Source organism: Nicotiana attenuata, chromosome 7 (assembly GCF_001879085.1).
Source record: "Nicotiana attenuata strain UT chromosome 7, NIATTr2, whole genome shotgun sequence".
In the NCBI taxonomy this organism is placed as follows: domain Eukaryota; kingdom Viridiplantae; phylum Streptophyta; class Magnoliopsida; order Solanales; family Solanaceae; genus Nicotiana; species Nicotiana attenuata.
The window spans coordinates 64,050,129-64,064,393 of NC_031995.1; the positions used below are offsets into that span (position 1 = coordinate 64,050,129).

At 37.4% G+C, this 14,265-nt stretch overlaps 1 protein-coding gene across 1 annotated transcript; it reads right to left on the minus strand.

Annotated features, from left to right (window-relative positions):
• On the minus strand, window positions 10,278-11,109 carry LOC109229219. The gene is made up of 2 exons (XM_019394586.1): window positions 10,800-11,109; window positions 10,278-10,710 (listed from the first exon to the last, which is right to left on the minus strand). Exons 1-2 carry the CDS (start codon window positions 10,977-10,979, stop codon window positions 10,585-10,587), a joined length of 306 nt encoding a protein of 101 aa, XP_019250131.1. The 5' UTR covers window positions 10,980-11,109; the 3' UTR covers window positions 10,278-10,584.

Consider the following 14,265-nt stretch of genomic DNA (forward strand, 5'->3'; position numbering starts at 1 on the left):
TGGTTGAAATCTTAAGAAATGTAGTGAAAGATTGAAAGAAACTAGTTTAGAATAACTTACCAATAATTTGGGAAGAAGAGTCCTTTGAAAAATCGCCTCTAGGGTTTCTAAGTTTGAAAATTTGAGAGAATGAACAAAAATCCCGTCTAACTCCAATTTTGATCAATTGTAGATGTCGCATTTGCGAACCCGCAAATGCGAAGCTCTTCACATCTCTGCTTTCATCGAGAATGCGATGAATTGTTCGCAAATGCGAACAATAATCTCCCGCAAATGCGACCCTTTTGATCGCAGTTGCGATCATTGTGTCCCCTGACCCACTTCGCAAATGCGAAGCTTTGTTCGCAGATGTGAACTTGAGGTGCCCCAGCTACTCTTCGTGAATGAGATGAGTAGCTCGCGAATGTGAATCCATGAGTGGCTGCAAATGCGAAGCCTAACCTCGCAATTGCGAGGTCTGAGGCCTGCACCAAAAACTGAAGCACACCACCAACGTTCTAAGTCAAGTTTTCACTCCGTAGCCTATCTGAAACTCACTCGAGCCCTCAAGGATCCAAACCAAACATGCACACAAGTCTAAAAACATAATATGAACTTGCTCACGCGATCAAATCGCCAAAATAACACCTAGAACTATGAATTGAACTCCAAATCAAATAAAATTTTCAAGAAAACTTTGAAACTTTTATTTTCACAACCGGACGTCCGAATCACATCAAACCAACTCCGTTTCTCACCAAATTTGACAAATAAGTCATAAATATAGTATTGGACCTATACCGGGTTCTTAAATAAAAATACGGACCCTATATCCAAAAATTCAAACATTGGTCAAATATTTCAAAGTCATTAAGCTTCTAACTTTCAAATTTCGACAAAGTCCGATAACTCCAGCTAGGGACTTCCGAATTCGATTCCGGGCATACGCCCAAAGTCCCAAATCACGATACAGACCCACGGGACCGTCAAAACACGAATTCGAGTATGTTTTCTCAAAACGTTGACCGAAGTCAACTCAAATGGATTTAAAGGCAAAATTTCATATTTTTGTCAGTTTTTTAACATAAAAGCTTTCCGGAAATACGCTCGAATTGTGCACGCAAATTGAGGAGGGATAAAATGAGGTATTTAAGGTTTCAAAGCATAGAATTAGGTTCTAAAACATAAGATGACCTATCGGGTCATCACAGTTGGACTCGTAGAGGTATGGGTGTTCGAAATTTGTGAATTTTGTTGGATTTCGAGGTGCGGGTCTGCGGTTGACTTTTTTATTTTAGTTAAAGGTCGAATCTTTATTATCTGAAATTGTTTCTTACGGCTTTTATTTATGATATTAAGTTATTTTGGCTAGATTTGAGCCGTCCAAAAGTGAATTTGCACGGTAATGGCTTTTTAGTAGATTGATTTAGCTTGTTTGAGGTAAGTATCTTGCCTAACTTTGTGGGGGAAAACTACCCCTTAGGATTAGGGTTGTTTGTATTAATTGAATTATATGGGAGACGTGTACACGAGGTGACGAGTGTGTACACGGGCTCATATGTGATATTTTGACCGGTTTGGACTCTTAGGCTTCTTTCATGCATTTAAGTGAAATTGTCATATCATGTTATATCTTACATTGTTTAGTTTACTCTTACATGCCTTGTTTGACGTTGTTAGTACATGTTCTATCTTTTATTGTCAAATTTGCTCTTATATGCCTTAATTGAAGATGTTACCTCTCTTATTGTCATGTTACCTTCTTTATTGTTGAGTTATTCTTATTTGGAGTTGTTACTTCATGAAGTATCTTCATGTTAAGTTATTCTCGTGCATTTAGACGTAGTTACTATTTCATACTATCTCTTTCATTGTTAAGCTTACATTATGAATTTGAATTGGAAATTGTCATTTCATAGGAATACCTTCATTTTGGGTTATTGAAGTTGAAGTCGTGAAAGCTGTTAGCACATTGAGGTTGATGTTGTCGATTATTGAGATATCTTTCCTTGTTGAGTATTTCTCATTCATTTGTTTATTTTGAGATTCTTGTATACATTGTGTTTGAGTCATGGGCTATGTGTTTATGGTAACATTGATATTGTTGATTTTGGCAAGCTGTGGTATATGGGCACGTGTGGTGCGAGATGTTATTGTGTTGTGATATTGACGTGCATCCGGCGATATAAGGATAGGGGTTGAGGTGCATGCGGCGAAATAAGGTGGGATTTATGTGCGTGTTGCTAGTAAGGGAATTACTTGAAGCCACGCAACAATATAAGGGGGGTAAAGCGCATGCTATTTCGGAAAAAATATTTTCAAAAACTAAATGTAAGGCTCACGCGGCGATATAAGGAAAGATTGTGATTGTGATTTGTGATATATGAAAATGAGGTATGGTACCTCGATGTGAATTTGTTGTACGTTCCACATTTGAAAGGCTTGTTGATTTGAACTGTTATGGTTTTTCCCTAAATCATCTTACTTGTATTTTGATTATATACGGTTATTTGTTGTTATTTTTGTGTGGGAACGATTGTGACTTCTTATTTGAGTCATGCATTCTATGTGATTTACTGTGTTGCATTAATGTGCCAACATGTACCTCTAGTTTCTAGATGAATTTGCTTGCGTGGAGTCACTATCTCATACTCTATTGAGTTGTTGGTAACATAATAATTTTAAATAAAAGAATTATTACCATGCTTTATTTTATGTGACTCTTAAGATAGTCTCACTCGGTGCGGAGCTATTTTTAAATTATTATCACATTTTACTTTAAATGGTTTCTCAATTAAACTCATTACCTTATTTGATGTTTTACTTTACGTGAAATTATTATCACGCCTTACTTTAACAAATTCTATATTTAGTTCGGTAATTTGTCTGATATTTTCTTAATTTAAAGAGGCTATTTTACTTTACCTTATTGATTTCTAAACTAAACTAATTTGATACTCTATTTTTGTATAAATTGTACTTTATTTATTTTCTAAAATAAACTCATTATCTCATTTGACGCCTTAATTTATTCAAGATTGTTATTATACCTTATTGTATTTAAATAAACCTCTCGAATATTTTATTTGGCATTTGACACGGATACAGTGTACATGGTAGCACGTGGACTTTGTCGTGCGAATGTGATTAATAATGTGGGCACGAGGTGGCATGCGTGTAAGATTCGGAATTGTGGCTTATGATTTGTGATTACGAGGTGTGGTGCCTCGAGGTAATTCGTGTTGTAAGTCATGAGTTGGGAACAATTTGATTACTTGAATTGTAATTTGTTTTCCTTAATTGAGTTCATTCATATTTCATATGTGTTCTGATTATGTTGTTGCTTTATTACCCGTTTACTGCTTGTTGCCATTTGTGCTTCTATTATTCCATTGTTGGTTTATATTAATAATCATTCCGTTGTTAGCCTTACATTGATGCTCTTTCCATTGCCGGCTTTATGTTAATTTCTTGCACAAGTTTTATATCTAGTGAGTGTCTCGACTTACCTCGTCACTACTCCACTGAGGTTAGTCTTGATACCTACAGGGTACCGCTGTGGTGTACTCATGCTACGCTTCTACACATTTTTGTCCAGATCCAGGTACTTCGGATCGTGTTGGTTTTGAGAGTTGTGTCTGTGTGGGTGCAGACTTCAAGGTATACCTACTTGACTTTTGCAGGCTCGTAGTCACCTTCGGATATTATCTTTACTATTGTTTATCTTCATTTCAAAATAGTATTGTATTTAGAAATTCTAGTGTATTTCAGTAGAGCTTATGACTCTGTACTACCGGTTTTGGGGATTGTATAACTATTGTTCAGCTTTAGTTACGTTATTTTATTTATTTGTTTAATTTTTTATATAGTTGAATTTGTCATTTCTGTTAGATCTCTTCATGTATTAGGCTTACCTAGTCTTAGAGACTAGGTGTTGTCACGACATTCTAAGGTGGAAATTTGGGGTCATGACAAGAAGCAACAACAAGCAAACCCATTCATTTCTCTAACAAGCCCTTTATGCATGAATCAATATCCGGACGGCTCGAATCTAGCCTAAATAACTTAATATCATCACTAAAAGCCATAGGAAATGATTCTGAATAATAAAGTTAAGATCTTGAATCAATTGTGCAAAATCAATCCTGGGACCGCACCCCGAAACCCGACCAAACTCACAAATACCGAGCATCCATTTCGATATACGAGTCCAAATATATGTTTCATCCAATTCCAACCTCAAATCGACCCTCAAATCATAAAATCTTACTCTCCAAAATCATAGTCCAAAATTCCAACTTTGATTTATATAAATTAGGTGTAACAATCAATGGGTAATCAATATCAAACACCAAAATTAAGGATTACTTACCCCTTCAATTACAGTGAATATTCCTCCAAAAATCGCCTCTAGACGAGATCCATAACTCCAAATAATGAAAAATGGCCAACTCTCGAAATATAATAGACTTCCTACCGATTACGCATTTGCGGTCCATAGTGTCGCACCTGCGATATCGCATCTGCGGAACATCCATTGCAGATGCGGAAGCCACTTATCCTCCCGACCAGCCGCTTCTGCAGACACTAAGCCGCATAAGCGGCTCCGCTTCTACGGAAGCTCCTGCGCACCTGCGGACCCAAACCTTCCAGCCAAGCACCGCATCTGCGGCCACCCTGACCGTTTCTGTGGCCACGCACCTACAACCATACCCATCGCAGGTGCGAAAATAGCATAACTCAACAATTCTTCAGCACAGCCAATATAGTCCAAAATGATCCAAAACCAATCCCAAACACACAACAAAGCCAACATAGTCCAAAATGGTCCGAAACTAATCTGAAACACACCTGAGCCCCTCAGGAACCCGTCCAAATACACCAACCAATCCCGAAAGATAATACGGACCTACTCGAGGCCTCACATAACACCAAACAACATCAAAACCACGGATCGCCCATCAATTCAAGCCTAAGGAACAAATCCAAATTTTCAAATTCAAACCTACACCAAACAAGCCTAAACAACTCGGAAGGACCTCAAATTTTGCATGCAGGTCCCAAATGACATATCGAAATTACTCCAACTCTAGGAACCAAAATTCGAACCCGATATCAACAAAGTCAACCATCGGTCAAGCCTATCAACCTTCCAAACCTTCAGCTTCCAATGTTTACCAATTCAAGCCAAACTGACCTAGAAGCCTCCAAACTCAAATTCAAACATCCGCCTAAGTCCGGAATCACCATACGAAGCTATTGAAACCATCAAAATACCATTTTAAGGTCGTCTACACAATAGTCAAACTCCCGTCAACTCTTATAACTTAAGCATCCAACCAAGGGACTAAGTGTCTCAATTCAATCCAAAACCTTCCTAAACCCCAAACCAACCATCCCCGCAGTCACAGAACCATAAGTACACATATATAAAGCATAAAATAGGGAAAGGGGGTCTGGAATAATTAAAACAGCCGATTGGATCATTACATTTAGCACTCAAACATATGATATTCTTATCAACACATAAGTTTTAATAAAACTCATACTATTTTTCTTAAGTTTCATTTTGCTAATAAGTTATGAAAATAAGAATTTTATAAAATCACATGACACTTAATAAGCAACATAACTTAGGAACACATGGTAACATCCTTCCCTCTTGTCCCCACAAGTACGGCTGCACATTTATTAATACTATCATGTATCAACTCAAAATATGCTTTAGAGAGAATCCCTCAAGAAGAGTAAGTCTTAATCAAATTATCTCAAACTTCAAGCTTCAAATAATACTATAATGCTCCAATTGATTAAAATGCTCAAATGTCGCCAACAATTTGATATCTACCATTGAATATGCCAACTAGATTCAAACAAACCCATAAAGATTCATCAATATCCATTTAGGCTTCACAAGTCGGCAACAAACCTTCAACCATCCCAAGTTATCCAATAGCTTCACCCATTAGCCTATTCAATTTTATTCTTATTATTTAATACTAATTTGAAGTTATTAATGATACTACGTTAATTACCCAACATCATCAAGTCACTATTCATTGTCTTCTTCAACAAAACACTAGGTTCAAGAACACTCATTTCATGAACTAGTGTTGTTTCTTATCCAAATGGTCATTCCCGCCTCAATTCGTTCATCAACTAACTTATCAAGTCTATCGGGATCATTAGAAACTCAAAACAATTCCATCCATATCAATTCATCACTATTCGTCTTCTGCTTTGCCCAAACTATCATTTTCAAGACCTACTCTTAGGTTCCTACAATACTTAATTATAACTCCAAATAAACTTCATAAACATGCTTCCAATACTTCAATATATCATATATATATATATATATATATATATATATATATATATATATATATATATATATATATGGATTACCTCTTGGTAGAAGAATCTCACTTTTTCTCTTTTTGGTATTTCTGAAGATTAAACCCATTTTCTATGAATTTGATCCATAATAATGTTAGTGTTATCACTAAATGATGTTATATAATCATCCTCGTGCCAAAATAACTTACCTTAAAATGTATCCATGGTGGAAGAGCTCCTCCTTCTCTCTAGAAATCAACTAAGTTGAAGAACTAAATTATTTTCTCTCTAAACCCATATTTCAGCCCTTTAAGAAAGACATGAAGCTTGTGTAGCCTCCCTGCGTAGGCTACACATGAAAGCTATGCAGGGGCGTCGGCCGGATTCTAGAATTGGCTACGCAGCTCGCGTGGCCTGCTGGTAGCCATACTACCACCCTCCAGTAAAAAGTCCATAACTCATTGTAAAAATATTCAAGTGATGAACAGTTTGAAGCATTGAAAACTAGACTCATAGACCCTTCTTTGATAGGTCGCCACCACATAACTCATCATATCTTGGGAATCGTGCTCATTTGAAGTAGGACCTTGTGCAAACTCATTTGAAACTTTAGCCGATCATATATTTCTAACTTGACTTAGCCTCAGGAATTTTCTGAGACCAAATCTAATATACCTCTTACACGTACTATCATGTTCAAGTGATATTATTCATATCATTATCTCTCGCTCATACGCGAATTAATATAATAGCTCAAGTCAATATTCTTATTGGTCTTTAAACACTTCGAATTTTTCCAAGTTGTTACACTGACAAAAGCAGTGGTTGCAGATAAACAAGAGTTTTACAAAAAATTGACAGGCATGAAGCATGTCAATAGTTCCTCTACTTGAAGACATATTTGGCCCCTTGACTGGATGGGGAATTTGTTGAGCTCATGCCTATGTTGTCCAGCCAAAAGCCCGATGGCCTAATCCTATTCTCTTTTGGCTTTAATTTCTATTTGAAATTGAATTTGATTTTTATTCCTATTTGGAGTTGGTTTTAGCTTTAAGAGAAAGCACCATTCATTATCTATAAATACAACAACTTTGGAGGATTGTTCTATGCTCATTGGTATTAGTCTTTAAAAGAAATTAGCACATAAGAGAGATTTTTGAGAGAGCATCCATCAAGAGAGAAGAGAGAAGAAAAAAGGGGTTCTTTTTGCTGCAAATTTTATTCCAATCTAGCTTTAATATTACGTTTTTCGATTCGTTCATCGTTGGATTGGGCTGAAATTTTGTCTAAGTATTCATAACATCTTTATCTTTAATTTGAACGGTGGAGATTAGGGGTGTGCATTCGATTTATCGATTCGATTTTGACCCTTATCGATAATTACTTATCGATTATCGATTTGTGCATATGCTTATCGTTATCATTTCAATAAGGTTTTTGATTTTGATTTATCGATTTTTGGGGCTTATCGATTCGGTTATCGATTACACCAATAAGAAAATTTGCGGGATTCCACGGAAAGTATATCGCTATAAACACGCCTAACTAATATGGACAAAAAGAAGCTAAAATAAGATGAACACCGTTTATAACATAAAAATTATGTCAACAAGTACATGCAACGAAACTAAAGTAGGGGATCAAATGTATGCCACCAACACTCCAACGGTATTTCTTTAAAAAAAAAATCATCACGGCTAATTTTGTTTTTCATTAATTTGAACTTCATTCCCTTGAGCTTTAAATATGATCATTCCTTAAATGTGGTAGAGGAAATAATAGGGTCAGGGACTTAGGGTAAAGGAAAGGGTATTATAGAATAAGGGTTAAAAAAAATTTAAAAAATTTGTCTTTTTAGTATATCTTATCGGTTTATCGATAAACCGATAACCGAAGAGGAAAAATCGAAATCGAAATCGATAACTCGATAAGGAAAATTTCGAAGTCGAAATCGATAAACCGATAACAAATAATCGATTCGATTTATCGATAAACCGATTCGAATGCACACCCCTAGTGGAGATCAGATTTTGAGGCCTGTAGATTCTGATTTCAAGCCCCAAACAGTAGCTCCATTTTTGAGTGATTTCTCTTCTTTCTTCAATTAGTTTGTTGTTGCTCTTGCTGCTGTTGTTGCTCTGTGTTTGGCACTTATTTTATAACAAATTTGGAGAATATTTGTAACCCTCTTATCATTATAGTAACACTTTTTGGATCTTTATAATCATGTGGCTTTTACCTTCGATTTGAAGGGTTTATCTCGTTAAAATTTGGTGTTCTTTTTATCTTCTCTATTTTTGAGTTTTTTTCTTTCTCGACATAACAGTTTTCTCGGGGTTCCGAGGAGAATGGCATCCAAAAACTGATACGTTACTGCTTTAGAATGTTCAGGTGGACCTGCTAAGAAGTGAAATTTTCAAGTCCAAAAATCTTAGAAATAAGAGGATGGTATTATCTATTTGCACATTTGATCAACGTTAACTGTATATGATTGTACTAATTAGTGACGGATTCAACATTTAAACGCAGCAAGTATGAGTTGAGAAAGTGAGTTCTGAAATATATTATATACCTAAATTTATCTATACTTATTCTCGCACATATACAGGGATCAACCCCGACATATCAGATTCTGTCAAACTCTCGACCCCATGGTTAGATCCACCAATGGTTGGCCTCATGGCATCTGCAATGGTCGCCCAAAAGCTAGTCTAAAAGCAACAATCCTTAGTAAAAGCATATAAACGCTAGGAGTGATAAGGAAGATAACCTGCTGAAAGATGCAGTTATAGTAATGTGGTTTAAGGCCTCAAATACACAAAGGCAATAGTCTATTGGATCAAATAGAAATAAGCTGTGCTGGAATCTAGAAGCAAAGCAAAGCAGTGCATTGCACCTCTCTACAACCAGAATCTAGCTCCGAAGACTACATATATTACCTATCTAACAAAGACAGAAAGGGCACATGATGTGGGCATAATTAATTAATCCTCTTCATCAAAACACCAAGTTACTGAATCCTACAAAAAGCATTAGAACTTCCCCAGTAAGAGGTTAATGATGCCTTGAACCTTACATAGTACTTTGCCTCTTGTCTCTTGAGAATCAGCATAAAGTCGTCTTTATTCCCAAATCCTAATGAGAAATGAAACTGGCATATAAAGTTCTTCTGGCTACGGAATCTCAGTAAATTCAAGTTTATTTGTTGACATGCTGGAGCAAAGAACCCATTCAACATGAAACCAAGTTTTTCAACCATGCCTGCACTAGTTGCAATCTATACTCTTATAAAAAAGGTAGTTGCAATCTATGTTACATGTATCCTTCATTTGTCTTAACGTATCTGTGTTGAACAGGTGATATGGGTGAGAGTATCTACCCAGATTCTGTAATATTAAGACTTAGCAAAGAAATTAGGCATGGTTGTACACCATATTGGATTTGATTCTATAAACACAGTTCATGTAACATAGGTTGCAATCACTCTCCTATAAATATGTTAAGAAATATTCCCGCGCCATAAGAGTAATTCAGATGGAAAAATCATCTAATCATCGGAAGATATATATTCACCTCGAAATCATTGGTCTGATTACTAATCTCCACGGCCAGGAACAAGATCCGTTTATATCCATGCTCCTACGTGCTCTTCGAGTCAGAAGTCATATGGTAACTATGAGAAAAGATTTGCTTGAATACAAACTAAATGATGCTCCTTCATGCTACGTGATGGCTATCGATCAAGCCTATAGTCTCTACATCTAAGACATATTTCAAGGACAGAGTAATGGGTTCTATATAAATTACCAACTTTCCCTTCAGAAAAGGAATGTAGTTACTAAAAGAAGCAACATTGGGAACTTTTCATGTCCATCAAGAGCACTAAATGGAAGTTTGACTGGTAATAAAGACTAACAATGTCAATTAATAACCACATTCCTACTTCTGTCTTCAACATATTCAGCAAATTAAATGGTGCCATAAACATTAAAATTTTCATCGACTCGTAAAAGTCCCCATTCGTATTCGTAAAACCCTGGATTACAACAACGCAGAAGCATATTACTCCTATAATTTGGTAAAAAAACAGAAGAGGAAGTTTATGCTATACAGATTACAGTACCATTTTACAGATTACACCATCAATACCACAAAGCAAACTATACTCTAGATTTGTCATATAAAAGGAAGGTATTGAATACAAGGGCAATTACAATATTGATGAACCAAACAACCTGAAAAACAATAAGTTTACCCCTTATTAGATCAATCACTGTGATTGCGCTTCAAGTTAGAAGGCAAAGGAGAAGAAGAAACCAAATGCCTCCACAGATACTTCCCACTAGCCATATCTACGCAAGTCCAAAATCCTTTCCCAATGGCGCTGCACACCTGATAATTACAAACAAGCCAGCAAATTACAATTAAAATTGAGCAAATAAAAAATAGGGAAGATGTGAACCCTAAGAAAATATGGATACCTGGGAGGAGAGAGGAAGCGAATTTGAGTCTCTGGATAAATCGTCGTGACTGTCGTCGGCGCCGGCGCCGGCATCGTCGTCGTCGGGATCAACATTAGGCTGGGATTTGAGGTTCCGGAGAACGAAGAATCCGGCGAGAGTTGCAGAGAGGAAGATGAGAATGATCCTAAGGGGACACATTCGGTTTGTTTCTCTCTCTCTTACAAAGTTTGAGGTTTTCAGAGAGAGAAAGTTTTAATATTATCAGAGAGGAAAGAGGGAAATGATGAAATGAAGAAGGCAAGCTGGGGAGGAAAGTGGACTTTGCTCATTTTTTTAAGCAAAGGATAATTTTTAGTAGTATTTTGTTCTTTGTAATTTACGGCTTGTTTGGATGATTGTTACCTAATGTATCGTATTATTACTTTAAATACAATATTTACTTTAATTGTTATTTATATTTTATTATATCGTATCATTAACTTTATTATTATTAACAACAAAAAGTGTCATTTTATGTAACGACCAAATTGATATGGTCGCGTCATTACCTTTTTTTTCTCATCTTATCCTTCCTTATTATTAAGTAATCTTATTTTATCTTTTACTTACTTTTTTATTTAATAATTCTACCACGTATCTTATTTTTTCTTAGTAATATTGTAAGTTTATTCTTCATATTTTTTGTGCATGACATTATAAAACAACGATAAACAATACAATTTATCCAAGCATTATATACATTAAAATAACACGATACGATATGATACATCATAAAACGATACATAGCAACCATCCTTACAAGCTATTTGAGGTAGTAGTTGTTAAGCTTGTTGGTTCCCTTTCTCCATCAAACTTAAAAAATAATAATGACACGTTTTGGTTTCACATTCAACCAGCCAACTCTTGCCTTAAATAATTTTGTGTTCCATGTTAACAGTAACAACTTTTGTAGTTAGTTGATATCAAGTAAAATTTACGCGACACGGCAAACATATACACTATATCTATTATTCGTAATTATATCTTTAGAAAATTATCATTTGTAGTTATAATTAAACTTTATGAAAAATCCCCTCTATTACTGACACAAGAAATTAATTGTTCTGAGGTGAAACAAAAGAGCAACAAGCTTTCAGACCTCAATTGGTTAGAGCATCCACTTTGTAAGCGAATATCTGGAGCTCGACTTTCAATGAAAGCATTTTATTTCTTAATTTTTTATATTTTTGTATTTCGCCTTTTCGATATAGGTTGTATTTTTTTATACACACCCTATTTCGCCTTGGTTATATTCGTTGCGCTGAACAGTATCTATGAATGGTATTAGGCAAACTATAGTTTATTTGAAATTTGGCTATGTGAACGGAGTACCATGAAGAACTATATAAGAACTTTAATAAGCTATTTTATGTATTATTTGGCTCAAAAGTTAACGATGTATTTTGTAAGCGATAAAACAATCAAAAAATAGAGAAGGGGTAAATCGTAATCAAATATAATAAGCCTAGAGATGCAAAGATGATAATATTGTTGTAGATCTAATATTGCAAAGTGACAATGTATGTTAATAAGGTATTTTCGTCAGAAGTAGTGATATAGAGAGAGAAAGACAGAAAATGAGAGAGTTGTATTAGATCAGATGACCCCTTTTACAATGTGGAGGTCTCCTTTATATAATAGGAGACCTTCCTCGAAAGAATCAAAAAGTTACAGAGATAGGTAACGTCTCCCTAGTATAGACACTGAGTTCTAAACGACGTCGCTTGGTCCTCACGGCCGAGTCGTACCCGCTACGTTGGCCGGCATACACTCATTGGGCGTACCCACTGGCGTAGAGATACTGAGGGTCAAATTTGACCCTATACAGTTAGTCCCTCCGCTCGTTGGAGACGCATTTGGTGGGCGTCTTCGGCGGGCGGAAATGCGAACCTCGTCTTAGGAGAATTTGACCTCGACCGGGGGCGGAAATATGAACGAAGTGAAACATATGACGCTGTTGAGCCGCTAACGCGTGGCTTCCTTTTTGGAATGATGTCATCGCCTGTATGCATCATCATTATATTTGCCCCCGAGGCGGTTCAGAGGATGAAGTGACGTTTTGGTTTCCGGCGCACGTTTTGAATCATGACTCTTCGATTCCTGTGCAGTTTATCCTTATAAGTATGAGAAAGGTTTGATCTGATTCCACTTTCAAGCCTCTGAAAAGTATTTTCTGATACACCCTTTTGCCTTTCTTTCCTGTAACCGTTATTTCGTGAGGGATTTTCCCACTTCTGTTGAAACCACACTTCCTATTGTCAGTGCTTCGTTTCTCAAGTAGTATAATCATGGCAAAACACGGACAAAATAATAAAAAGGCCAAGGATAATGCCCCGTCTAGGGTTCCGCCATCTTCTGGTGGTGAAGGGGAAAAGGCGGAGAAGGCCCTTGTTCCTCTCAGCGTAGACAATGTCCTTCCGAAGGAGATGCACGTTCGCAGGGATTTTCCGACTAAAAGCCCTGATCTTCCCTGGGAGCACAGCGTTTTGCTACAATCCCATTTAGACGAGCTGCGAGAGACGCACCGTATTCCGGACCACGTGGACATGGTTCCGGCCGGCACGGATTATGCCAATGTGCACCGGCCTGGATATTGCGCCTTCTACGAGTACCCATTCTTGATCGGTTACGACCTTCCAGTATATACTCTGGCGGATGAGCTTTGCCGTTTTTACAATGTGTGTCCGGCCCAGCTTACTCCTTATACTTTGAAGGTGTGCCGTATCATGACCACCTATGCGGCCAGGGCTGGGTGCAGCGTCTCAGTCCACCACCTCTTACAGTTGTTCAGCGCTGGTTATCTGAGGGGTACCATGCTGCAGTTGAAAGGTCGTGGCGCAAAGGGCTTGGTCGTTCAAGCCGATGATAAGCCCAACCGCCGTTTTTGGCGTAAATATTTCTACATCAGGACGGAGCACCTGGTGTCGAATCCCGAGGGTTTCCCGGAAAAATGGAATCCAGAACGTAAGTATTTCTATTTGTAAATTTCAGTGCCGCTTGCGCTTTCGACCATACGACCATTGTGACCTTTGTTTTTCTTTCTCCTCTTTTTTATTCGTAGCGAGGGCTTCTCCACCCCAGCTCGTTGATGACATTAAATCGTGGGTGGGAAGAATAATACCCTATGCGGAGGAGTGCCGTACCTGAGCTGCCTTTCTTCGATAGTACGGCCCGTCAGGTAATTCTTTGGCTACGGTTTGGGGATTCCTTACGTGTTCGTTACCTGACTTGTTCGTGTTTGGCAGGTCGGAGCGCCCCTAAGAAGAAGAAAAAGAGAGTCGTCATCCTACCTGGGGCGGGGACCGATTCTGAAGGTGGATACATACCCTGCGGTTCGCCCAGTGATGACGCCACGGAGGTTCCTCAACCGCTGCCTGTGGCGGCGTCCGCGAGGGGAGCGACTCCTTCGATGCCATCCCCCTCGGGCTGTGGAGGGGTCCTCTAA